Raw genomic sequence first — 27,895 nt, forward strand, 5'->3', positions numbered from 1 at the left:
CATCCTGCAGTAGAGGGGATGGGAATGAGAGAGAGCGCAAGAGCGAGGAAGCCGGGCCGGGGAGCAAACGACGAGCCACTGCAAGCCCCCCCACCTCAGCCACCCAGGTTGGGGTCTGCCCAGGTGTGCTCCATGGACTAGTGTGGGCGGCAGGCTCCTTCTGCCTCTGCCCTCCTGCCCTCTGTCTTCCCTCCCCTCCTTGGAGGTCCCCTGCATCCCTCCCCCAAGGAACAGTAAGTGGGCTTGAGACTCCCAGGGGAGAGCCATCGCCTGGCCCTGCCCTGCTCTTTACCACACCTCACCATGACCCTCCTGCTGCTGCCCCTCTTGCTGGCCTCCCTTCTTCCCTCCAGCTCCTGTAACAAAGGTGAGTGAGGTAGGGTGGGGGGGGGCACTAAAAGAGGGGTATCAGGCAGAACACTGTGGGTGGGGTAGAGGTGAGCAGGAGCCATGAGGCTCTCTGGCACATGACAGGTGTCATTTCTTCCCACCATTCCCCTTCCCATCCATTTTCTCAGACTTACCCCTTCTTTCCTTTGAACTACCCCCTTTACCCCCCACTCCCTCCATCACATCCTCCTGCCTCGTCTGTCTTTACCCATAGGCTATTCCCATCATGGGGTTTCTACCTTCCTCCCTCCCAATTTCTCCCTGTTGGAGATATGTCAGGTCTCAGAAGGACTTGCCCTGAGGGTCGTTGTACATCTCTGGGTGGTTCTCCATTTCCAATGGGGTGTGCGTGCATTAAGGGTGTGTGGCAGATCCATTGGGTTCATCTCCATCCCATCCTGGGAAGAAACTGTTCATTGCAGCTCAGCAATTCGGAGCACGTATGTTTTGGCGTGTTCCTCTGCATCTATACCCTTATGCCTGCATGCAGCTGGGTTGTGAGTTGTCAGAGCTGCCCTCTCTGGCAGACAGCAGATACATTCAGCTGGGTGAGGCCCACAGAGGGACCAAGAGGGAGGGAAAAATGGAGGGGATGGAAGAAGAGCCCTCAGGTAGGTGGAGAAAGGCAGGAAAGGGCAGAAGTGGGTGTGTGGGGGAGCTAAATGAGTGCTGAGGGGGAAAGCTGAGAAGGAGAAGGGAGATGAGGCGTGGAGGGGGATAAGAAGGGCTTGGGAAGGGTAAAAGTGGAGACTAAAAAAAGGGAGAGAGAGAAATGAAAGGGAAATCAGGAAGAACGGATGAGAGGAGTGGAAGGGGGAGAGTCAAGGAAGGAAAAGACAGGGAGCCTAGGTGTGAGCAAAAGGAAATGGACACAAGGAGAGAGCTGGTGGCCAAGAGGAGAGGAGCAGGGTTAGGGGTGAGCTGTGAAGAGGGTGCCAGTGCTGACCTTGCTGTGTGCCTCCCCTCAATCTCTGACCTCCGTCTGGTTTTCTAGCCTCCTGCCATTTCCTGGGCTGCTTCCTGAGCACCGTCTTGTGGCTTTCTCCTCTGCCACTAGAGAAGGGGGAGGTGGTAGTCATCAGGAGGAAAGGGGCAGACTTTCAGATACAAGAAGGCTTTTTTGGGATAGGAGCAGTAAGTGGGCTTGAGACTCCCAGGGGAGAGCCATCGCCTGGGAAAAATGGATATCAGGATTTCTTGCTCACCATGACATTCTGGGGACGAGTTTCCTTTGGCGACATCCTTTTGGATGATGTCCTTCTCTGCCCATGGCCTGCTGATGGGCCATCATAAATGAGCTTGGGAGCCTTGAGGGTTGGCATGACAGGATTAGATAGAGCAGGCAGTGGGGGCTGGGGTTGGGAGGTGATGGAGGAAGGGAAGGGAACATGCTGTGCTTTCCCCGTAGCCTCTTACCAGGCTAGTGGGAAATTGGACCTGGCAGGAAACACAGTGGAGCTAAGTCTGGAAGGAGATAGGGGGGATTTGGAGGCTGAGTGAGTCCCACATCCATCTGGAATTGGCTGGTGGTTGGAGGGCAGTAGGATGGAGTAGGCAAGAGTTTGGACTACGTCATGAGACTATATAAAAAGCGGGGTTCAGGGAGTGTGGGGTTTGGTCACCTTGGTGGGGGGAACATAGATTGTGTTCTCATGGCTGTGGGGGTGAGAAGCAGGAAGGAGATTTGTCCTGTTTCTAGGCCAGCTCGATAATCCCTTAGGATGTCGGCTCTTCTGGGTCCAGTTATTTGGCATTGATTCCTCCGCTCTATCTCTGCCCTTCTCTGTCCCCCTCCCTCTGTCCTATATATTTTCTCTTCTCTCTTTCCTCCTCTTCCTTCCACTCTGGGAGAATGGCCTTAGGTTGGGGCTTGGCTGGGAGAAGTGCAGAGTGAAGGGATCAGGATTGAAAGGGGTAGTGATAGTGGTGATGGAGAGGATAAATCATCAGGACCTCAGGAAACTTCTAAATCTACTTTTTTCTAATATCAACTCTGCCCTTAATCTATGCCTTCCCTTCCCTAGGGCCTTCTGATGGCCCACCACTGTTTCCTGAATTCCCCAGTCTCTATTCTCCAGCACTTGAAATCCCTAAAGAATATTCTCCACCCTCTGACCATGTTTCCCAGAGAAGTTAGAAGACCCATCCCTCTCTTCAGGGCAGACTGTTGCCATGGAAACTTTCTGTCTTGCCATAGGAGAAGGCTGTGACTTCCCTCAGACCTTCTGACTCCTTTAATAGCTGATTTCTTGTCCTCATTTTTTTTCCCACCTGCAGGTGCTTCTGCAGGGTGTGGAAAGGGTAGTGATATTGGAGTGTGAGTTTGTCTGAGTCAATGAGGGTTTTGTGGGAGTGGCGGGCGAGCTCACAGGTTCTTCCTCTCCTCTCCCTTGGTGGGGGCTCAGCCAACAAGCACAAGCCATGGATTGAGGCGGAATACCAGGGCATCGTCATGGAGAATGACAATACGGTCCTGCTGAACCCACCACTCTTCGCCCTGGACAAGGACGCCCCCCTGCGCTATGCAGGTAATTGGGATTGGTGGATTGCAAGGTGGGTAGGACAGAGAAAAGTGGTTGGGAGGGTAGAGGGCAGGGGAGGAGAGGAGAGGTCCTGGGTGGGAGAGCAATAAGGAAGTGGGAAAGAGGCCTGGGAAAGTGGAAGACGAAGTTGGCTCAAGGAGTAGAAAGGGCTACATCGAAGCTGGTGGTTGATGAGTAAAGGCAACCAGAGAGGACATGGGCAGGGCAGGGGTTAAATGCATTAAGATTTTGCCATATCTCAGACCTGGTACCTCTGAGAGGTTGTTGATCAGGAAAGCTGGCGTGGAGCTGAATGCTTGGTAATTATTGCCTTCAGGTGCACAAAAAGGACTGGGTTTGGGAGGAGAAGAATCTGAGGCAGAGAGACTGAGGCTGGAAGGAAATGCTGGAGGTAGTGCAAGAGCCTCATCTTTCCCTGCCCCCTTGGCCAGGTGAGATCTGTGGCTTCCGGATCCATGGATCTGGGGTGCCTTTTGAGGCTGTGATCCTGGACAAGGCAACAGGAGAAGGGCTGATTCGGGCCAAGGAGCCAGTGGACTGCGAGGCCCAGAAGGAGCACACTTTCACCATCCAGGCCTATGACTGTGGCGAGGGCCCTGATGGAGCCAACACCAAGAAGTCCCACAAGTGAGGAAGCCCTTGTCCTGTGCCCCCTGCTGCAGGGTCTCCTCCCTCCTTCCAAGCCCCTCACCACCCTCCCTCTGTGCAGTCATTGAATGTTATCTGTCTATTCCCTCTCTGTTTATAGGGTTTAGGGACAGGAGACAGAGTTATATAGTAGAACTTAGTAGGATCTAATCCTGTCTCTGCCTCTTATGGCCTTGGGCAACTTAGCCTTTCTGGATCTGCTTTTCTTATCTGTAAAATAGAAATAACGATGTCACCTACGTCTTAAGGTTGCTGTGAAGATGAAAGGAGAAGGTTTGTATAAAAAAGCATGCCTCACGGTGCCTGACAGATGGTAATGGGCTCAGTACATGGGCGTCACGATGACCAGGAGAGCAAGGAGGAAAGGAAGGAGCACACTCAGCACTGTAGATTCCTTACTACCGTTCCACCTGTCTATCTGCAGTGTGACCACACTCACCATTCTAACACACACAGCACTCTGCGTGAGGGTGGGCATGGGCTGGCTACAGCATGAGAGAGGCTGGGACCTGGGACTCCTTTGTGCCAAGCTAACTTCTCATGTGAGACTGGGTGAAAATTGGCCTTCAGGATTCCTGGGTTACTAAGAGGCCCTGGAGATAAACGGCTCTTTGTGACTCAGTTTCCTATTTGGAGGCAAGAGCTTTGCCTCTTGGGTTCTGGGTGCCTGGATCTTGGCGAGGGGCAGGCCTCAGCACAAAGGGTTAGCCTGAGCTTCGCTTGCCCTGTGGGGTGCGGGGCCCCCTCCACCCCCACCGCACAGCTGACATGCATATTGTACACTTGTTCACAGAAGGCAATATTCGTCTTCTGTGTACCGCTCATGTCAGATGACATGGCTTTTGTGCAAATGCCACTTCCTTTCCCAGGGTTGGTTTTTAACTTGGCTTTTACCCTGCGTCTTCCTTGATTATCTCATTGGATCCGATTGCTGTGAAGGAATGACCTGCTGGGCCCCAAATCCTGTCACCCCTCATCTGGGCAGCCCCAACCTTTTTTGTACAGAAGCCATCTAGATCAGTGTTGGTGTCACCCGGGGTGGTTCTTACCCCTCCCTGCAGACATCCTTTCCTTGGCACAGTTCCCGTGAGGGCCCTCTCCCTCGAGGTGCCTGACTGTCCCAAGCTAAGGGACAGACTGCCTCCCTCCTGCTCTGATTCCCTGTCTGGATTTCTGCTTGTGCCTCTCTGGAGTCTCCAGCATGAGGATGGCTGACTCGTTCTCTCCCCTCCTCTCCCGCTCTGGCACCTGCAGGGCGACTGTTCATGTGCGTGTCAATGATGTGAACGAGTTTGCCCCCGTGTTTGTGGAGCGGCTGTACCGAGCTGCAGTGACTGAGGGGAAGCTGTACGACCGCATCCTGCGGGTGGAAGCCATTGATGGTGACTGCTCCCCCCAGTACAGCCAGATCTGCTACTACGAGATCCTCACGCCCAACACCCCCTTCCTCATTGACAATGATGGTGAGTTCAGCCCCTGCCCATCTTGTGCACCCATATCCCTCAGGACACCCCAGGGTTGAGCTATTCCCTTCTCTGCCCTGCACACCCTCCTTTCCAGATGTGGAGCCCTTTCCCCCCAGATACCTTCTCTTCAGCTTCCTGACGCTTAGTTAGCTCCTGAGGCCCCTGCCCCCTTTGTCTCCCTAGGTTTTCTTAGTGCTTCTGACCATCTCAATCCTCCCCCATCCCCAACCCCAGGGAACATTGAGAACACAGAGAAGCTGCAGTACAGCGGTGAGAAGCTCTACAAGTTTACAGTGACAGCTTACGACTGTGGGAAGAAGCGGGCGGCAGATGACGCCCAGGTGGAGATCCAGGTGAAGCCCACCTGCAAACCCAGCTGGCAAGGTGAGGAACCCTGCTCTGTGACTCATCATTGTGCAAGTCATTTTTCACCTTCACCTCGCTTTTCGTCGCTTCTGACAGTCCTGGGAGCTAGGCTAGGAGTCCGGGGAGGGGTATTTAGGTTCAGGCTTGTAACTGTCTACCCTGGGCAGCCATTTTTGTAGGAGGATGAGTCAGTGGAATAGCAAGAGCAGAATGGGTAGATAGGAGGGGCTGCCTTTATCTTCTGTCTCTCCACTGCCCTCTCCCTGTCCCCCATGCAGGCTGGAACAAAAGGATTGAATATGCACCAGGCGCCGGGAGCTTGGCTTTGTTCCCTGGTATCCGCCTGGAGACCTGCGACGAACCTCTCTGGAATATCCAGGCCACCATAGAGCTGCAGACCAGCCATGTGGCCAAAGGCTGCGACCGAGACAACTACTCCGAGCGGGCGTTGCGGAAACTCTGTGGTGGGTGTGCAGCCCCAACCCCTAGTCCTGCCCCTCCCCACCCAGCCTTTACATGACCCTCCTCTACCTCTGTTTTAAGAATCTGCACTGTATCTCCTTTTGTCCATGTGTATATATTCACAGGGGTTGTGGCATGTAGTTAGCTTTTGTGATCCAAAGATCAAATAAATATGTTGTTGGCAAAGATGCATAATTGTAGCACAAAATGATCACCAGATAATACATTGTGGGAAAATGATAGGGAGAGAGGAAAAGTTGGAGAATGGGTTGATTGGAGAGGTATTCCTAAAAGAGAGGTCCATGCTGAGACTGGTTTGGCTCAGTGAACAGAGCCTCGGCCTGCCTGCGGACTGAAGGGTCCCAGGTTTGATTCCGGTCAAGGGCATGTATCTTAGTTGTGGGCACATCCCCATTAGGGGGTGTGCAGGACGCAGCTGGTCGATGTTTCTCTCTCATCGATGTTTCTAACTTTCTATCCTTCTCCCTTTCTCTCTGTAAAACATCAATAAAAAATATATATTTTTAAAAAATAAAAAAAAAGAGAAGTCCATTCCTCTCTTGTCTTTGGAAGGCCAGAAGAGGTGGTGAGATGAACTGTAGGAGATTTTTTTCTCATTAGTCACTCTTCCTCTGCCTACTCCCCAGTTCCCAATCTGCTGCTGCTCAGCTCTGACATGTGTGCCTTCTGGGGCTCCTGCAGGTGCTGCCACTGGGGAGGTGGACCTGTTGCCCATGCCTGGCCCCAATGCCAACTGGACGGCAGGACTCTCGGTGCACTACAGCCAGGACAGCAGTCTTATCTACTGGTTCAACGGCACCCAAGCTGTGCAGGTGCCCCTGAGTGGCATGTCAGGGCTGGGCTCAGGGCCCCAGGACAACCTCAGTGACCACTTTACCCTGTCCTTCTGGATGAAGCACGGTGTAACTCCCAATAAGGGCAAGAAGGAAGAGGAAACAATCGTGTGTAACACTGTCCAGAATGGTGAGCCTTGCTCATGGCACTGGTCGGAGAGTGGGATACTGGCTTCTTGTCTGGCCTCTATCACTGTCTAGTCCGTGACTGTGAATGGGCCACTTCCTCTTGCTGCACCTGTAAGATGGCAGTGCTAGGTCTGATACTTCCTGAAATTCTTTGATTGGCTCTCAACATGAGAAGTTGAGATCCTACTGCTCTCAGAGTGCAGTGGGACTGCTCTCTGCCATCTCACTTGCGGGTGCCCAGTCTTTCTGCATCCCACTATAAACTGCCCCCTGAATCTGCTCCCATTGAAACCCTTCCACTATGGTGGAAAGGCCTGGGTGGTGGTGTGCCCCATTCTTTCTCATCCATCTCTGCCCATTTTCCTCTTATAAGGGCTAGTTGGCTCCAACACTAAGTATGCCTCCTCCTTCAACTGTGTGATACATCCTTCTAGGGGTCGAGTGAAGGAGGCTCAGCTTCATATGCTCTTTCATTTCTGCCACTTCTCTGAGGTCATATATTGTGACTTGAAGAGGATTGTCACCGATGATGTTTGTATTAACCAAAGGACCAATAATGATCTGGGTGGGAGCAGGCTGGCTGGTGTCCCCCTCAGCCAATCAGAGTGCCCAAGAAGCTCTTGTTATCACCTGAACTGGACGTAGGTGTGTGTGTGTGTGTGTGTGCCCGCGCACGCGTGTGTGTGTGTGTGTGTGTGTGTGTGTGTGTTGGAGGGAGAAGACTAGTGAATGCAGGAATGAGAGAGTGCATGAGAGGGCAAAGAGAACCCAGTGTCCTCTCCCTTCTGGTGCTTTGAACCTGTTCTTGCCCCAGGCCCTGTGTTTGACTCCCATTCCTATCCTCTGCCCTCAGAGGATGGCTTCTCTCACTACTCACTGACGGTGCATGGCTGCAGGATTTCCTTCCTCTACTGGCCTCTGCTGGAGAGTGCTCGCCCAGTCAAGTTCCTCTGGAAGCTGGAGCAGGTGAGCCAGTGCCAGAAAGTTGGGTAACTTGCTTTCAGGGGAGAAGAAGCATAGAGCAGGGATTTGAGGTGTTTTTTTTTTTTTTTTTGGTTGCCCCATGCCCTCTCTTTCATGTTCCACTTTCTGTTCCTCACCCTTATACCCTTAGGTTCTCTTGTTTCCTATTTCCAAGGCTTGTCTTCTGCAGAAAGCACTCCTGGATTAAAAGGAAATAGGAAACAAAAAACTACTAACATCAAACCCAACCAACCATTTCCTCCCCCCCCCCCTTGTTTTATTTAAGCTCTTTCAGATCTAGAACCTTAACAGTACATGTCTCTGACTCTCAAGCAGTTAGCATGTTGTAATTGAAAAAATAAGTAATTCCGAGGTACACAGATTGGGTTTGAGTTCTGCCAGGGGAACTTACTAGCTCTGGAAACTTGGTTAATATGTCTAAACTTCAGTTTGTTTACCTATTAAATGGTAAGAATTCTATATATAAGAATTCTATATTCAGAGTTGTTATAGGATTAAATGACACACTAGACCTTTATTATACTGCTATCCCTGCTTAATGACAGAATATGTTCTAAGAAATGCATTGTTAGGCAATTTTGTTGTTGTGTGAACATCATAGAGTACCGGTACACTTACAGAAACCGATTACACATATAGGCTAGATGGGATAGCCTCTTGCTCCTAGGCTACAGGCCTATACAGCATGTTACTGTGTAAAACCACACTAGGTTAAGTCAAGCACAAGAGAAAATGATGCAATCCAGGCCCATGATAAACATGAGAAATCTGAGGCTGCTGCTGGCATAACAGTTAATACTATTTTACAAAAAAATTTTTTTATGAGTAGAAAGACTACACTCTGAAATAATGATAAAAATATAGTATAGTAAGTACATAAACCAGTAACATAATTATTTATTATCATTATGAAGTACCTATGTAAGTTTAAACGGGCAGTCAGACATCCCTCTCACAATCCAGGACTGCTGGCTCCCAACTGCTCACCTGCCTGCCTTCCTGATTGCCTCTAACTGCTTCTGCCTGCCAGCCTGATAACCTCCTAACCACTCCCATGCCAGCCTGATTGATGCCTAATTGCTCCCCTGCCAGCCCGATTGCCCCTAACTGCTCACCTCTGAAGGCCTGTTCCCCCCCAACTGCCCTCCCCTGCCAACCTTGTCACCCCTAACTGCCCTCTCCCGCTAGCCTCATCACCCCTAATTGTTCTTCCCTGCTGCTCTGGTCCCCTCCTCCCAACTACCCTCTCCTGCAATCCTGGGTCCCCCCAAACTGTCCTCTCCTGCAGGCCTGGTCCCCCCTAACTGCCCTGCCCTGAGACCTGGGTCTCCCTCCCCCACTACTGTCCTTCTCTGCAGGCTTGATCACCCCCAACTGCCCTCCCTTGTAGGCCTGGTCCCTCCCAACTGCCCTCCCCTGCTGGCTATCTTGTGGCAGCCATCTTATGTCCACATGGGGGCAGCCATCTTGTGTGTTGGAGGACAGTCAATTTGCATATTACTCTTTTATTAGATAGAATATTCTATATATAACTGGCAGCACAGTAGGCTTGTTTACACCAGCATCAACACAAGCAAGTGATTAATGTGCTGCACTTTGATGTTATGACAGCTATGATGTCACTAGGTGACAAGGAATTTTTTAGCTCCATTATAATCTTATAGGACCACCATTGTATATATGATAGATTGTTGACCGAAATGTCATTATTCCACACATGACCATAGACTGGAAAGGACTCTATGCATGTTATTTCTTATTGTTACTATCTGTGATTATGAAGGATAAATAAAAATGGACCCAAATCCCCCAAAACAAAACAGTAAATTTCTCTCTTGAGCCAACAGTTGCATTCCCCAAGCTAACCACAAGGACTAGTGGGGACTAATGGGTTTCCATCTCCCCATGGAAACCCATTAAACCTCTGGTGGAGTGGCTGGTTAAGCAAATGGCTGAAAAAAGACAGGAAGTGGAGGAGAGAGAATGGGAAATGAAGGGCCTGAAAACCCACAAATTGGATAGTTGAGGGCTATTTACAAAAGCTTCTGCTTTTTGTGGTACTATTAAAAAAAGAGAAAGTCTGCCATTTGCTACTTCTTGATCTTCTGCCATGTTGCTAATATTGGTAACATTACTCCTATTTTTCTTTTACTTTTATTTATTCAACAAATACTTATTAAATATCAATTAAGTCCTTGTTAATCTGCTAGATTCTGGGGATACAACAGAATATGAGATGGAACAAAGTCTTTGCCTTTATTAAGGTTACATTTTAGTTGGAGATATTTTTAGAAAGTAAGCAGACATATAAAAATGATAAATTGTGATAAATGCTCTGAAAGAGTAAGGTACTGAAGTAGGAAAAAGGGGAAGGCAAAGATGGGGGAACTTACCTTACATTGGATGTCCGGGGAAGGTGACTGAGGAGAGATGTAAGCTTAGTCCTGTAGGATGGGACTGGTAGAGAAGAAACAGATGTAAAAGCCCTGAAGTAGGAAAGAATTTGTTATGTTCTAAGCATAAATTATTTTGGGAAAATTAATTCATAAAATAGCATGTTACTCCTCTTAGAAATGTTTATAGTTTTAACGATTTACCTGAAGAGTGGAATTTTAGGTATTAGGTTGGCTGCCTAATAGATTTTGCACAAGGATGCTATTCCTTGAACTGGGTAGCCAATAATTCCCTAGTAAGTCCTGATGATAGAACTGGGAATACTACTGTGTTTCCCCGAAAATAAGACATCCTCCGAAAATAAGACCTAGCGCATGGAAAGATAAGACATCCCCTGAAAATAAGACCTAGCGCAACTTTGGGAGAAAAAATTAATATAAGACACTGTCCTATTTTCGGGGAAACAGGGTAGGGATTGTCCCTTGAGTCTCAGGAGAAGGGGCAGTGCCTTGTGTTAGTTCCCTGAAGATGAAGTCACTGAGGGAACATACCCCTATCCTATTCCGCCAGGTCTGCGATGACGAGTGGCACCACTATGCTTTGAACCTTGAGTTCCCCACAGTCACACTCTATGCTGATGGCATCTCCTTTGACCCTGCTCTCATCCATGACAATGGTCTCATCCACCCACCCCGAAAGGAGCCTGCTCTCATGATCGGGGCCTGCTGGACTGGTAAGTCCCTGAGTTGCTCCGTGGAGACACTGAAGGTTGGAGCCTAGTGGCTTAGGATTGGTGAAGGAGCAAGGACAGCCTGACTTCGTGCAGTTGGGCAGGGTGACTCAAAAAGATCTCCAGTGGACACCACAGCCCCCTATATCCCCTACCTATCCCACTGGTCACCACCTCTGAGTTGGAAAAATTTCCTTCTCAGGCATCCTGGGAATCTTTCTGTCACTTCAGCCACTTTTCACTCTGTCCCATCACAGTGAACATGATTTCCACAGCCCTTTACCCTGTTGGAGGGCAGTAACCCTTCAGAGAGTCATCAATCTTCCAACTTGAAGTTTTTCTTTCACTTATTTTTTTTCCTTCTGGGAGAGTGTGTGTGTCGGTCTGTCTTACCAGAACCCTTGTGTTTCCTCAGCAACATATTTGGGGGTTTGTCTATACTAGAGGCTGGAGGGATTAAGATATGACAAAAAAAGGGTTGGGGCCGTGGCTGGGTAGCTCAGTTGGTTGTCCCAATACACCAAGGTTGCAGGTTTGATCCCCGGTAGCATATCCAAGAAACAACCAATCCTGTATAATAAAAAGCTAATATGCAAATCAATCTAGTGGTGGAACAATGGACTGACTGGTTGCTATGATGTGCACTGACCACAAGAGGGCAGATGCTCAATGCAGGAGCTGCACCCTGGTGGTCAGTGTGCTCCCACAGGGGGAGCACTGCTCAGCCAGAAGCCGGGCTCATGGCTGGCAAGTGCAGTGGCAGTGGCAGGAACCTCTCCTGCTTCTGTGTCTGCGCTAAAGATGTCTGACTGATGGCTTAGGCCCACTCTCCATGGAGAGAGGACCTAAGCCATCAGTCAGACACCCCTGAGACTCCTGGAGTGCAAGAGGGCACAGGCCAGGCTGAGGGATCCCTTTCCCCCAGTGCATGACTTTTACGCACCGGGACTCTAGTGAATACATAAATAAGTGGAACAATAAATCGTTCTCTCTCTCTCTCTCTCTCTCTCTCTCTCTCTCTCTCTCTCTCTCTCTCTCTCTCTCTCTCTCTCATCAGTAAATAAAGAGGTTGCAAGTCCTATAAGGGCAGGTCAGAGCAGGGAAGACCTCTTCTTCCTCTCTGTCATTCTGTCCTTATAACTTTGAGCTCACTGCCACTTTTTTCCCCTCCTCCAGAGGAGAAGAACAAGGAGAAAGAAAAAGGTGGAGACAACAGTACGGATGCCACACCAGGTACTCTGTGTGTAAGAACTGGAGACCAGAGAGTTCTCACCTTAACTTTCTGTTCTGCACTCCCTTTTTCCACACCAAATCCTGTTCAGCCTTGTTAGTTATGCTTCCCATGCCACCGGGGGGCAGAGCCTCTGAGAACTACAGCAAGGTAGGGTTTCCCTGGTGACAGGCCAGATGGATTCTGGGTGTCCCATCCTGCCTACAGAATGAAGTGAAGGGTCTCTCTCGCTGAGACGCAGGAGGTGGGAGTCGTTCACACAGGAGGATCTGAGCATCTGTGAAGCTCACACACATTCACCCTGGTCTCCTTGCATGCTTCTAAAGATGCCCTCTCTACCAGTCTCCTCCTTTTCCTCGTTGTGTCTCCTCTTTCCTCCCTGGGTCTTGCTTTTCTTCTTCCCTTTTTCCCTGTCCTGGAAGCTTTTCTCATTTCTGTTGCTTCTATTTTTCATCCTTTTCTCCCCTTGTTTTATTCTGTACTAAAGGCCCGATGCATGAAATTCGTACAAGGGGCTTGGCCCTCGCACCTGCAGTGGCTTGCCTAGCCCTTTCGGCCTGGGCTTCATCCGGAAGAATGTCCAGTCTAATTAACATATTATGCTTTTATTATTATAACTCTCTCTCTGCCTTCTCCAGTCTCTCCCATGTAGCCTCATTTCTCTCACATCTCTCTTCTTTCCATCTTTTAGTTTCCACCTTTCTCCTTTGAATTTTCTTTCCCGAGCTTTCTGCGCTTTCTTTCTTCTCCCTTTCCCTTAGTCCCTTAGTCCCTTTCCTTGTTGTATTCCTCCTTTCTTCTCACCTCCCGTCTGCCCCTGTGTTCCTGCCCTAGGAGACCCCTTGCCGATCCACCACTACTTTCATGGCTACCTGGCTGGTTTCAGCGTGCGCTCAGGCCGCCTGGAGAGCCGTGAGGTCATCGAGTGCCTCTATGCATGTCGGGAGGGGCTGGACTATAGGGATTTCGAGAGCCTGGGCAAAGGCATGAAGGTATATCCCCTTCCTCCAGCCCACTCCTTCCAGACATGCCCCCCTTCCCCCCCAGTCCTCCAACCTTGTCCCACCTTTCTACCTCGGCTCCCTTCCTCTCTTCCCTCCTGGGCCTTGCTCTCAACTGTGTCTGTGTCTGGGACCCAGGTCCACGTGAACCCCTCGCAGTCCCTGCTCACCCTGGAGGGGGATGATGTGGAGACCTTCAACCATGCCCTGCAGCATGTGGCTTACATGAACACTCTGCGCTTTGCCACGCCTGGCGTCAGGCCCCTGCGCCTCACCACTGCCGTCAAGTGAGTGTGGGGTGGGGTGGGCAAATCACAGAGTAGGCACAGGCTGTCAGGGTAATTCACTTAATGGATGGGGAGAGGACACTTGACCTGCTTGGTTGACATAGCCTGGACTAGACTGATTTCCCAGCAACTGATGTATATTACTCTTTCCACACTTCCAGGACTTGAGAGATTTAAACTTTCTCGGTGCCTCTCACTGAAACGCAGGAGGTGGGAGTCAGTCACATATCTCTGCTGATTCTTAAAGTGAGACAGGGAAGGAACTGGATTGGGATCTGGGAGAGCTGATATTAATTCTGACTCAATACTCATTGCTTTGAAGGTATTAGGCGAATAGCTCAAGTTGCTTCACCTATTTTGTCCTTGATTCATCAAGCTCTTGCAAGGTCAAATTGGATGATCTAAGTCTCAATCTGGCCTGCTGCCTGTTTTTGTAAATAAAGTTTTATTAGAACACAGCCATGTCCTTCTATCTGCATATTATTTATGGCTGCTTTTCCACTGTGGTGGCAGGCTGAGTAGTTGGGACAGAGATTGTATGGCCAAAAAGCTGAAAATATTTTCTGCCCGGCCCTTCACAGAAAAAAGCTTGTTGACCTTTGCATTTTAAGTGAATTATTTTGAAATCATTAAAAAATTATACATTACTTCCAGGTTTAAGTGTATTTGGTGTTTAAAAATACAGATTTACAGTTTTAAAAATACAGAGAGGTAATGAAAGCATAATAGTTATGGACAGAGTCTATTACTAGCTTTTTCACATTGAACAAATGCGAAAGGATAAAGCAAGGATAACAATAGAATGTAACTCATGGAATTGTTATAACTAAATGATATAATCCAGATTAAATGCCTGATAGAATGCCTACTCTACTTAGCTCTTACTATACGGGCATTTTCACCCCTTAGTATGTTTATGGGGCAGTTTTTAGGATATACTTCCATCTAGTGGGTGGATCACACAATGTAGGAGTCCGGATTCTTGTGTAAGCATTCTCTTCTTTACTCTGCCTCAGTTTCTCCACAAACTGAATGAAGGTTAACACCGCTGACTTGTCCCTGTCTTGAGGGGAGTGGGTTTAGAGATGTGAGAGGTCTGAGCCCTAGGCAGTGACGGGGTGTAACGATCAGGCCTCACAATTAGAGCAGTGGAAGGCAGGGGCAGAGGCTTTGGGGAGTCTGGCTGCTGGTCGGTGGTGTGGTCACGATGTGGAGTTGAAGGCCACAGGTGAATGAAGTCATGTGGGCACAGATCAGAGCTGAGGATGTGTCCCATCATGTTTTAGTCAGAACCCATGTTTTAGTTAGAGGGCTGTCACCCAGTTAAGAAGGGCTTAATTCTCCTCAGTCAGCCAAAGACCAAGTTAGAAGGGAGGGCTGTCTCTTAGCTCAGGGTGGAGCTCTGCAAGCGTAGTACCACAGGGTGAGGAGCTTGACATCCCCTTTGTCGATGGGCTTATCTGAATCCCTCCAACCTCTGTCTTGCCCAGAGAAGAGCTTATGCAAGGGCTGGGAGCTGACATTGATCCTTTAGTACAGTTGTTTTCTTTCTGAGGTTAAGAAAGAATGAACTCTCATTTCTCCAGTTTTAGTGCTTCCATATGGTTGGTTAGTGCTGCCCTAATACTTTCTTGAGGTTGTGGGAGAAAATATAGAGGCTGTGCATTTGTGCGCATGTATGAATGAGAAAACAGGGAGACACAGATACCTACCACAGCACTTCCTTTTCTCTGGCGCATATCCTTGCCCTAGTTCAGGTGGCTTCCCTAACTTCCAGCGTTCAGTTCTCGGGCCTCTTAAAGCCAGGTTAATACAACTATTCAGTCATTATTATTTTTTTAACCTCTTTCTAGGAAAGCCCATCTAGAAAGATGCTACCCCATCTTTTTCTCTAGCTTTGTCCTTTCCCCCATAGCTCTTGAATTTCTACCAGCTTGCTATAATCTCTATCTAGAAGTTTTTCAACACCTCAAAGAAAGAGAGCTAGCCGAAACCGGTTTGGCTCGGTGGGTAGAGCGTCGGCCTGCAGACTGAAAGGTCTCAGGTTTGAATCCGGTCAAGGGCATGTACCTTGGTTGCGGGCACATCCCTAGTAGGGGGTGTGCAAGAGGCAGCTGATTGATGTTTCTCTCTCATCAATGTTTCTAGCTCTCTATACCTTTCCCTTCCTCTCTGTAAACTGTTGTAGGCCCTGCTTCCTATGGCACTGGAGTTCGGTAAGCTGTGGGCATTGGTCCCTTTAGAGCACATGTGTCAAACACAAGGCCCGCGGGCCAAATCCGTCCTGCCAGGCCTTGCAATGTGGCCCGCACCGCGCTGTCATCACTGCACTCCGCTGCGTTTCCATCACAATGACAGTTTATGTCTGTTCAGTAAACCATTCGGCCCGCTATTTAGGCTGGATTTTAGATTTTGGCCCCTTCTCTGATTGAGTTCGACACCCCTACTTTAGAGGCTCTGAGCTCATTGTGTCGGCTGAGGCTACCCTTCTCTCTTTTGGCTCCCACCATCAAGCTGGGTATGCTCAGGCACACCAATAATGGTCCTCTTAGCAAAGTCAATTCAGTTGGCATTTGGTAAGCATGTGGACCATAAGCTCTGCCCTGGAATTAGCAACTTCTTTTTGAAGATAACTTGTTCAAGGGGACATTTCCTTATAAATAAACTAGAGGCCCGATACACAAAATTCATGCAAGAATAAGCCTTTCTTCCCCTGGCTGCCAGCACTGGCTTCTCTCTGGCAGCTGGGACCCAGGCTTCAGGCCACCCAGGATCCGGGCTTCCCTCGCAGCCCCAGCTTCGTCTGGAAGGACTTCTGGGCTAATTAGCATATTACACTTTTATTATTATAGATTGGGGTGGTGTGAACCCACATGATGGCTGTGGTTTGGTTTAGTTTAGTGGGAAGATCGTGGACTTGGAAGAATAAGAGCGGTTTCAGCCTTGACTAGGACACGTGCTTCTTATATGGCCAAGATGCTTGACCTAAAAGCTTTGCTTTCTTATCCCTGTCCTCCAGCATTGAAAAAAAGATAAATGAAGTCATATGGGTAAAATGCTTCATAAACCAGCAAATGCTGTGAGAATTATTATTTACCAGAGGCCCAATGCACAAAATTCATGCACGGGGGCAGGGGGTATGTGTTCCTCAGCCCAGCCTGCACCCTCTCCAATCTTGGACCCCTTGAGGGATGTCTGACTGCCTTTTTAGGCCCAGTTCTCACATTCCAGGATTGCTGGCTCCCAACTGCTCACCTGCCTGCCTTCCTGATTGCCCCTAACCACTTTTTGCCTGCTAGCCTGATCACCCTCTAACCACTCTCCTGCCAGCCTTATTGATGCCTAACTGCTCCCCTGCCAGCCTGATTGCTCCTAACTGCCCTCCCTTTCCAGTCTGGTCACTCCTAACTGCCCTCCCCTTCAGGCCTGGTCTCCCAACTGCCCTTCACTGCAGGCCATCTTGTGGCGGCCATCTTGTGTCCACATGGGGGCAGCCATCTTTGACCATATGGGGGTAGCCATCTTGTGTGTTGGAGTGTCAGTCAATTCGCATATTACTCTTTTATTAGATAGGATGAATATAGGATTGGGTGAGAGGGGTTCCTGGGAGCATCTTCCTGAGCTGCTGTACCGTTGGTTGGTTCAGCCTGGCTGAGTTTTCTAGGGAGAGTTTGTATCGGCACCAAGATCAGCGAGGTGTCATGGGAAGGTGGATGCAGGTCCCAGATAGTCAGATTAGTTCACCTACCAAAGTGTGCTACTCTGATATTAAAAGAGAGTCAACAGAAGACTCATCAAGACAGCAAACATCTTTTGATAGGGCCCCAACTCCTTTTGTGGAGAATATTTTGAGGCATATATCTGCAGATATTATACTAAACACACTTTAAGAAAAACACCTCTTGGCCCTAGCCAGTTTGGCTTATTGGTTAGATCATTGGCCTGCGGACTCAAGGGTCTCAGGTTCGATTCCAGTCAAGGGCATGTACCTTGTCTGGGCACATACCCAGTGGAGTGTGTGCAGGAGGCAGCTGATTGATGTTTCCCTCTTATTGATATTTCTAACTCTCTATCCCTCTCCCTTCCTGTCTATATAAAAAAAATCAATGAAATATATTTTTAAAAAAAGAAAAAGAAAAACACCTCTTGGATAAAGAACTGTGTGTTATGTACATTTCTGTAAGCTCAGCTTGTAAAATACAAGTTTGCCAGAAGTTCCATAATTTTGGGATAAGACTTTGTTGATGTGGTCATCCCTTTAGGTTAGGGTTGCCTGACTTTCTGCCTTTGATCTTTCTTATAGTAGCATCTTCATGAGAGACAGTATCTCTCTCTTCAGCTCTACTAGAGGGGGTAATGGTAGTGATGTAGAGACACTATCCCCCTTTCCTCTCCTCACCACATGGGCTGCTCTATGTAGAGGTGGAGGCCCAGAGGGATGAAACAGAATATAGATTCTAAGGGAGGGGGTCTTGGGGTCATAGCTGCCTCTCCCCATTTCTCACATAGGTGCTTCAGTGAAGAGTCTTGCGTCTCCATCCCCGAAGTTGAGGGCTATGTGGTTGTCCTCCAGCCCGATGCCCCCCAGATCCTGCTGAGTGGCACTGCTCACTTTGCCCGCCCAGCTGTGGACTTCGAGGGATCCGAGGGGGTGGCTCTGTTCCCAGATCTTCAAATCACTTGCTCCATTTCTCACCAGGTGGAGGCCAAAAAAGATGAGAGTTGGCAGGGAACAGGTAAGGATGACCCCAGGGAGTGAGATCATCCCGAGGAGGGTCCCGGTCTGGCACCAGAGCGAGGGAGAAAATCTGGGACTGGATGCGAGCAGCAACTTCATCCTGCATTTCCTTGACTAGAACCACTTACCATTAGGAAGAAGAGCCAGTAGTAGGAGGCTCACAGGTGGATGGAAATTGTTGGGTAATGGGGTCCTTGAAAATGAAGCTGACTTCCAGGGAATGACCCTGGAAGGGAAGGAAGAGTGGCCATGAGGTGGGCCTCACTCTGACCCAGACCCTAACTCTCTCCAATACAGTGACAGATACACGCATGTCGGATGAGATTGTGCACAACCTGGACGGCTGTGAGATTTCTCTGGTGGGGGATGACCTAGACCCAGAGCGGGAAAGCCTGCTCTTGGACATGGCATCCTTGCAGCAGCGAGGGCTGGAGCTCACCAACACGTCTGCCTACATCACCATTGCTGGTCAGTGGGGCCCGAGAGCCTCTCCTCTTTTTCTGTGTGTTCTCTTCCCCATGACCAAGTCCTGGGAAGTCCAGAGGGTCCCCCTTTCAGGTCCAGGGTTGTGGCCAAGTGACATTTCACATCTTCCCAGCCTGGAAAATTGTTTGGCTTCTAGATTGACCCTGGAGGAGATGTACTGAGGGTTAGGCTCCAATAGTCCTTTCTCCCTCTTCTTTCTACAGCCTGGCTCACCTCCACCTCTCCTTTGGCCAAGCCTTCTTTGACCAGCTTCCTAATTCTCTAGCTGTTTGATATCAGCCATCCTGTGTCCCTTCCATCTCACTCATCTTATGTAAACAGCATAGCTTTCTGTTAGGAGGTCATCTAACAAGAGGGAATGATTTGGAAACTTCCAAAGGAAGCCTGGTCTTCTCCAAAGGGTCCTCCATAAGGGAGGATGGAAGCTGATTGGCATCACCAGTCTCCTCCCATTCCCAGTCCCTTCCAGAGCCTCCCTGGTCATTTCTGTATTTCCTCCTCTCTCTGTTTCTCTCCTGCTTGCCACCTCCTTAATGTGCTGCAGAAGGCCCTGGTTTTCTTCTCTCCATCCCTACTCAGAAGCCACAGAGCATTAGAGAGGAAACCAGAGCAGGAAATGCAGCCCATTCCAGTCCATTAGAGCCAGCTTGGGGAGGGAGCAGAAGGGACATTGCTTCCTCTGAGAACTCCTGTTGAAGGGTGGAGAAACCCACTCTAGGCTGGTGGGAGTCAGAGAGAGAGTCCGCCCTGGGCCTCTTCCCTGGCTCCCGCACTGAGCTGCTTGCTCGTCCTCCAGGGGTGGAGAGCATCACTGTGTATGAAGAGATCCTGAGGCAGGCTCATTATAGGCTGCGGCACGGAGCTGCCCTCTATGCCAGGAAATTCCGGCTTTCCTGCTCAGAAATGAATGGTCGTTACTCCAGCAATGAATTCATCGTGGAGGTACTTAGAGAGTCTCTTTCCTCCCACAGGGTGGAGTGGACTGAACCGATAGGCGGTGGGAATGGAAATGACAGCAGGGAGGACTCCTGGCCCCAGTGGTGGGTGGGGCAGCAGCAGCTGTGGGGCAGTGGTTAAGAGAGGGCTTTGGGGAGGTGGAGTTGGACCTGGGGAGGAGTGCGTGCCCAACAAGCTCTCCCTCCCCAGGTCAACGTCCTGCACAGCATGAACCGGGTTGCCCACCCGAGCCACGTGCTCAGCTCCCAGCAGTTCCTGCACCGTGGCCACCTGCTTCCTCCTGAGATGGCTGGACACAGCTTGGCCAGCTCCCACCGAAACTCCAGTATGTAAGGCTGTGCGGGGTGGGCAGGGGGCAGGGGACGGGGCTGGGCACAGGCACCCTCCCCCTCCACCCCAGGGAGGGGGGGCGGACAGGGTGGAGCAGTGGGTTCTGCTCCCTTGTGGTACCTAAAGGCTGTATTCCAGTCCCTTTATTCCCCTGATCATCACTTTCCCCTTGTGAAGATCATCCTGTGTGTCATTGCGGGGACACTCGTGCTAGGAATCATGAAGTCAGTGAGGGGGTAGGCCAACCCTTTGTTGTTCCTGCTGCCCTCCCACAACAATATCCGTAAGCCCCGGACCCAGGGAACCTGGATAGTGAAGTTATCAAGTATTATTAAGTCAACACTGTCCTAAAGTACCATTAGGAATCTAAAAGAATTACAGGATACTGTTCCTATCCCCCAGGGGAAAGTTGGCACTATGACATGTGTAATCACGTGCTATGGACAAAGTCATAAGACTGTTTCTAAATCAAAATGAGCTCGTGGGTAAACATGCAGATGAGGTGCCGCCCTTCATTTTTTTTTTTTTAAATATATTTTATTGATTTTGACCAGAGAGGAAGGGAGAGAGATAGTTAGAAACATCGATGAGAGAGAGTCATCTATCAGCTGCCTCTTGCACACTCCCTACTGGGGATATGCCCACAACCAAGGTACATGACCTTGACCGGAATCGAACCTGGGACCCTTCAGTCCCCAAGCCTACGCTCTATCCATTGAGCCAAACCGGTTTCGGCGAGGTGCCGCCCTTCAAAGCAATCGCCTTGGCTATGGTCCTTCACCAGTGACACAATCTCTAAATTCCCATGTACTAGTAAGAATTGCTTAATAGCAGAGAAACCAGAAACTGCAAGTGTAAAGAAGAAAACCCAGCCATGATTCTATCACAGAGAGGAAACCATTTTAATAAGTTTTTTTTTTATGTGCCAGTTTTTTTTCTATCCCCATTTCCCCCCCTTTTTTACAAAGTTTGGATCCTATTATTTTGCAACTTGAGATTTATACCAAATATTATAAAATGAGTCTTCCCCACATTTTAAAAACTGCAAAATTACTCTGATAGTGCTAAAAATGGTTTTTAAACCCCCTTTTTGATTGCTTTCAAAACCAATTGAGGAGGTTGCACTTATTTTATTTTATGTTTTTGGATGCACCATGCTTTTGGCCCAGTTCAGTATTACCCAACTTCACCATCCAGTTTTGTCAGAGTTGGCATGGATGTCATTTTGCATTTTTAAACATTAAACCCAATCTCAAAGGGCACAGATTTGTCACTTTTGAAAAAAAATGTCAAAAGGTGTATCATAGGCTGTGAAGGCAATTCCTTAAGGGGTTCTAAGAATGCTTTGTGGGAAGAAGTTGTCAGTGAGCACTGCCCTGAAAGTACCGCACTCCCTTCAATGCATTCAGTCAGAAGAACGGCAACCACATCCATGTGTGCCAGGCACTATGCTTTTGGGCTTTTACACATATTAACTCATTTGGGCCTTACACACAGCAAATGAAATAGGTACGAGAATTATCCCCTTTAAAGGCAGGGGAAGGAAGCCCTGAGAGGTTAAAGACTTTGCTAAGATCACACCCTAAGAAAGTGATGGAGCCACGATTAAAATCCAGGCAGCAATCCAGAGCCTGTGCACTTCATACTCTCTCCATTTATATTATATGCTTAAACACACACACACACACACACACACACTATTATTAGCCTCAATACTTTCTTTTTCTTTTTAAAGATTGAACATTTTATTTATTTATTTATTTAAAATATTTTATTGATTTTTTACAGAGAGGAAGGGAGAGAGAGAGAGCTAGAAACATCGATGAGAGAGAAACATCCACCAGCTGCCTCTTGCACACCCCCTACCAGGGATGTGCCCGCAAGCAATGTACATGCCCTTGACCGGAATTGAACCTGGGACCTTTCAGTCCTTACGCTCTACCACTGAGCCAAAGTGGTTTCAGCAGCCTCAATACTTTCTAGGGCTTCCCAGAGCTTCTTACTCAGTCTGGCTTTTTTGCCGTGGGCAGTGGCCACTGCTACACTATCGTTTGTGTATTGCTATCCCTGGTACTGCCTCCCTTCTTTCTTCTGCAGAAACCTTTTTAAGTGTTTTACTCTGACACTGTGGCCGAGCAGGTGGAACTAGGGATGAGGAGGGAGTATAAGGCATAACCAAGTTGCAGAGGTTCCAAGAAGCTTCACTGGTTTTTATTTTATTTATTTATTTATTTTTATTTTTTATTGATTTCAGAGAGGAGGGGATAGGGAGAGAGAGAGAGAAACATGAATGATGGCAGAGAATCATTGATCGGCTGCTTCCTGCAAGTCCCACACGGGGGACGGAGCCCACAACCCGGGCATGTGCCCTGACTGGGAATCGAGCCATGACTTCTTGGTTCACAGGTCAGTGCTCAACCACTGAGCCATGCTGGACAGGCTTCCCTCAGCCTTTAGTTGGTAGAGAGACGTGATTGTTTCCATAAACCCTCAGGGCCAATGTCTTTCTTCTTATCATGATTCCCTAGCTCTTTCTCCAGTTCTTTCCCCTGAATTGGCCCACTCCACCTTGTCTGGATTAGATACTGGGTCCTGCTACACAGATTAAGCTCAATCTAAATCTTTGTTGGCATTGTTGCTGGGTGAGATTTTTCAGTCTTTGTTTTCTGTGGCATGAGGTCCCAGGGGAGGTCCCTCTCTAACTATGCCAGCGCTTCCTCCCCTCTCCCACCCCCTCCCCAGCTGGCAGTGCTCCAGGGTAAGTATCGTCCTTATTCACCTTCCCATCCACTGTTCTGAGCTGATGTGCAGGCCAACCAAGCTTGCTCTGAGATCCTACCTGAGAACCGCAACCTGCTCTTGCTTTCCCCTTTATTTTGGGTTGAGAATTGTGCAGAGTTTCTAGTTCACCTGGGGTCATTGGCGGTAACATCTCCTGAGCTTACCAGGAGATCCACTTCATAAAACCTGCCTCAAGGCAATCCATCTCTTCCCCCACCCAATCCCAAGAGTGGTATTATAGAATTAAGGCTTTGCAATGTCAAATTCCTCTAGCCAGGCAGAAGCAGTGAGAGATACCGTTTCCTCCAAAGAGACAGGAGGTGGATTTCCCTGAAGTTCTCAAGTACATCAGAAAACAGATCCGTGTGAAGGGGGGCAGTCAGGGAATGTTTTGTGGTGCACATAGAGTTTGAACTTCAACTTTGAAGGATAGAAGGAATTTTGTGTGGCTATGAGAGAGGATGAGAATTTGAATAGTGGGGGTGGGTGGGTGGTTTAGGGCAATTTGGATTAGGGAGAATATGGTTGTCTGAGAATGGTGAGACAGAATGATGAAGATAGTATTTATCTAGTCATCCAAAAGTGTGATGCTTCTCAGTATCACTTGGGGAGCTGTAAACACGTTTGGTGCCTAGGTTACACTCCAGACCAGTTAAATCAGAATGGCCGGCAGTGGGAGCCAGGCATCAGGGTTTTCAAAAAATATTTTTAATTTTAAAAATATATTTTATTGATTTTTTTTACAGAGAGAAAGGGAGAGGGATAGAGAGTTAGAAACATCGATCAGCTGTCTCCTGCACACCCCCTTTTGGGGATATGCCCGTAATCAAGGTATGTGTGCCCTTAACTGGAATCAAACCTAGGACCTTGCAGTCTGCAGGATGACGCTCTATCCACTGAGCCAAACTGGTTTCGGTTCAAAGATTCTTAAGTGATTCCAGTGTGCAGCAAGGTTTGGGAGCCATTTCCCTACTTTGTTTCCTACAAGGCTTTTCAGAAAGACCTACAATGTAATAGGATAAAGGTAGAAAATGTATTAGGAAGTGCGGCGGAAAGGACAAAGGTGAAAGAAGAATAAGATTAAACCAGTTCATAAAATACTCGGAGACTGCAGTTATGAGAGTGGGTCAAATACTGACTCTGAACTTCCTTGTCGCTAAAGCAAAGAGGAACCTGAGAAGTTATGAAGGTCATAGGATAGGAGCCAAGCAGAATTTCAGGAGAAGCCCTGGGACCAAGGGCAGAAAGAGGTTTCTCCTGATGGTCTTCACAGAGGGGGCATGCAGAGCTGTGGACAGGGCTCTCCACAGTGTCCTCACCATCAGTTGAAGCCAGGAGTTCACATGGGCTATTTGCTAAAACACCCTTTCAGATTGACTATGGAGGTCATTGAAAGCCAGAAGTGACTGCTCAGATCTAATGCAGCAAGAAAGGTTGCTTCATTGTTAAAACTCTTGATTTTTGTCTGTAGCTCATTTAAAAATCCTCCCATTTCCCTGGCCTCCTTTGCTCATTTTAAACTAATGAACCATGCTCATTGGCCTATCAATAGAGTGCTGGAATTTTATCTTTCCTGCATCATTTCTTAGTCCTGGCAATCAACTTGCGATTTCCTTTGCCAGGCTGGAGTCTCAAAGGACCAAATGCGTTTGATTAAGGCATAAACCAGAAGGTTTGGCTTATCGTCATTGTGCCCAGAGCAAGTTTACCTGCTGTGGCCTCCACTCCTTCTAGAGCCTGGGCTTAGCTGGTGCCCACTCCCCTCCATCTTGCTCATTGGCATGGAGACTTGGTATAGGACTCTCCTTCACGGCCCACGTAGAAAGAGTTCCAATTCAGGGTTCAGGTTCTGGAGAAGGGCCGCACACAAATGAAGAGACTTGAGACTTGAAGAAATTCAACTTAGCGATATGGGAGGCCAGGCAGACATCCAACTCTACTGGGAGAACTACTCTCTGCTCTGGCCCTGCAATACCCTTTTATTGAGACTTTGGGGAAACCATGTTAGGCAACCTAAACAGAAATTTACATGTAGCCATTAGGCAGGAAATAACAGAAACTTTCATGGGACAAACAAGGTAGATTCTGCTTCAGCTAACAATATCTCAACTAAAGGTTAGAGCAATTAAGGTTGTTGACCAGCCTTCCTGGCAACATCTCTTTTTTTTTAGTGAAATTGATTTATTTTCCAACAACTTGGGAAGGGACTATTTCCTGCAGATGGGCAGAAAGGTCTTCTCTGTCTCCCTCTTTCTTCTTCCCCCATGCCCAGGCTGTTGAGAAATTCAGATCCAACCAGGCTCATCTCTGCCCTGGATGGAGCCAGTGCCCAGGGAGGCTGCCTGCCCTGCTAGGCAGAGTCAGCTCTAGCTGGAGAGTGGCTCCAAGTGGGCTATGGGTCAGGACGGGGACCAACTTGGCAGGGACCCATCAGGGTGGCCTTAGGGAGGTGTGAAGCTAGAGTGCCTGCTCAGACCGGGCGTTCTCCACACACCTGGTTGGCCCTGGAGTGCGTGGCGGTGTGTGTGGTGGCAGCATGAGTGTGCTGGCTGCTGCAAGCAGGGGACTGCAGCAGGGTGTGTGGGGCTCCTGTGCTGTGTGCTTTTTTGCGCTCTGCTCTGTCTCTTGACATGTGAGTCTTACAGGCTGAGGGTAAACTCAGGACCAGGAGGTTTATCTGTTACCGGAACATAACGTGTGTGTGTGTGTGAGGGAGGGAGGGAGAGAGAGAGAGAGAGAGAGAGAGAGAGAGAGAGAGAGAGAGAGAGAGAGAGACAGAGAGAGACATCCATGCATTTAATAGTTCCTCAGCAACAGGACTGCTCAGAGTCTGGGCCTCATGGAGCCTCTGTGGTCGGGTGAGCTGCTGGGAGCAAAGACAGCGGGCAGGATGTGCACCCCGAGGGGTGTAGTGACCCAGCTGCCTGTGAGGGCCCTGGGCCTGGGTGTGCACGTGTGGGGTCTCTGCCTCCAACTGCTATCCCTGGGACTGCGGGCTCTCCAGCTCTGCCTCCTCCTGCTTCTCCGAGGGCTGTTTGTGTGTGTGCAGCGGGTGGGCAGGGCTGTGCTCACAGCAGCTCGCTCTGTGGCCCTTGCAGTCCATGTCTGTGCTGTTTACATCCTCCTTCAGGCGGTTGCTTGGTGTGCCCAGCTGGCAGGGAGCTGGGTGACGCTGCACCTGTGGCTCTTCGCTGCCTTTCTGGAGACCCTCAGACGCATCCCATTGACCCTGGTGTGTGAGCAGGCTGCCAGGTGGCTGGTGCAGGCAGCTGTGTGGGCCAGCAGAGGCCTGGCTTGGGTGCAGTGTATGGCGACCTTTGTCTGGCCGTGTGCCCGCACCGTCTTCCTGGGCATGTACCTGTGCATGCACATCTGCTTTTCCGCCATCAGCTCTAGGGTCCACGTGAGAGTCCACATGCCCTTCAATGTCTCACTGCCCTTCAAGGTCCATGCTCCCCTGAGCCTGGGCCTTAAAGTGGGGCTGCAGGACCAGAGGCATGAGAGGGCCAAAGTGAGGAGGGGTGTACCACAGAGGGAGGTTAGGGAGGAGCAGAGGCCCCGGAGGACCCGGAGCCCTAAGCCCATGAGGAGGAGGGAGGCAGCACCCAGCAGGAGTGAGTCCAATCCAGGTGGGTAAGTGAAGGGGCTGCTCCTTGCCCCTTAGACCTGTCCCAGCCTTGGGCATTCTCTCCTCCCACACCATTAAGCTCACATAGTTGCCTCTCTCCTCTCATTGGGCACTGAGCAGCTCATTCCTAGGCCAAGTGGTCCTGAGAAGATGACCTGGGCAGGTTCCAAACCTTGCCCTCTCCTCGCTGAAAACAGGGCTGCTCCTGACAGCACTGGGCTGGGAGCCCTTCCCCATCCTGCCCTGCCTTCACTTACATATCTCCTTCCCTCTCTCTAGCAGCAGCCACTCTGCCGACAGCTTCTCTCTTGGTCTCTGGTCCTCTCCAGCTCTATTTTTATTCTAGCGTCTCCAGGGTAGTCTCCTCTTCTGAGTCATCATGGATCTTCTCTTCTCTTATTCAGAGATACCCCCCTCCCTGACCCTGGGCTGAGTCCCCTCCTGTGGGCCTGGCCCTGATCTGCTTACCGCATGCTCTCCCCACAGTGGTCCCCAGCGCAGCGACTCTCATCATTGTGGTGTGTGTGGGCTTCCTGGTGCTCATGGTCATCCTGGGCCTGGTGAGAATCCACTCCCTTCACCGCCGTGTCTCGGGGGCCAGTGGGCCCCCAGGGGCCTCCAGTGACCCCAAGGACCCCGACCTCTTCTGGGATGACTCTGCTCTCACCATCATCGTGAACCCCATGGAGGTGAGTGGCCCTGGGGAGTGGGGAGGCCTGAAGGGTCGAGATTCAGCTGCAGCATATACAGCGAAGACCTCTAAGGAATGGCTGGGGGGAAAGCTCTGGGCATAGCCTCTGAGTAGAAAGGAGAAAGGCTTGTACAAGGGAAGGAGGTGGGAGAGGGGTGAGGGAAGGAGACTAAGGGAGGCTGAGAGGCTCTGGGTGTGTCAGGTCACTGAGCCCCTCTCTTCTCCACTCCTGCCTTCCCCAGTCCTACCAGAATCGGCAAGCCTGTGTGGCGGGGACTGCCGGTGGCCAGCAGGAGGATGAGGACAGCAGTGACTCAGAGGCAGCTGACTCACCCAGCAGTGATGAGAGACGCATCATTGAGACCCCCCCACACCGCTACTAAGGCCTACACCCCTCCCTAAACAGAGAGAGAGAGAGAGAGAGAGCCAGAGAGAGAGAGGTAGAATTCTGCCCTGGTGAGACAGAGACACTCTCAGAAAAGAGAGGATGACATTCTGAGAGAAGAGAGACTTGCGAGGGAGAGAGCTGGAGCCATCCTTTAATATCAAAATTCCAGTTGGCCCCACTGGAGTCTACCATCCCCATCCTCTCCCCCCCCTGCCCACCTTGCTCCCATGCCTCTGGGCTCCCCCGCTACCCAGAGTGGAAGACTCTGGCTGCATTTTCTGCCCTTTAGAGCAGCCTTCCCCTAGATCAGTGTTTCCCAAAGTGTGATACGCATACCCCCAGGGGTACGGGAAGAGTTTGGTGGGGGTACGCGTTGCACCGGAGTTTGGTGGGGATATGCATTGCACTGTG

The 27,895-nt window shown here is 49.7% G+C and overlaps 1 protein-coding gene across 1 annotated transcript; it reads left to right on the forward strand.

The window, feature by feature from the left end:
* On the forward strand, positions 1-27,786 carry CLSTN3 (calsyntenin 3). The gene is made up of 18 exons (XM_036455290.2): positions 1-367; positions 2,796-2,918; positions 3,365-3,560; positions 4,836-5,044; positions 5,282-5,431; positions 5,692-5,877; positions 6,578-6,859; positions 7,712-7,824; positions 10,807-10,969; positions 12,143-12,199; positions 13,032-13,189; positions 13,337-13,485; positions 17,995-18,221; positions 18,521-18,691; positions 19,506-19,651; positions 19,856-19,991; positions 26,892-27,094; positions 27,339-27,786. Exons 1-18 carry the CDS (start codon positions 304-306, stop codon positions 27,477-27,479), a joined length of 2,874 nt encoding a protein of 957 aa, XP_036311183.1. The 5' UTR covers positions 1-303; the 3' UTR covers positions 27,480-27,786.
* Positions 27,787-27,895: the final 109 nt, after the last annotated feature.

The sequence above is a fragment of the Pipistrellus kuhlii genome, unplaced genomic scaffold (assembly GCF_014108245.1).
Source record: "Pipistrellus kuhlii isolate mPipKuh1 unplaced genomic scaffold, mPipKuh1.p scaffold_m20_p_3, whole genome shotgun sequence".
Lineage (NCBI taxonomy): Eukaryota > Metazoa > Chordata > Mammalia > Chiroptera > Vespertilionidae > Pipistrellus > Pipistrellus kuhlii.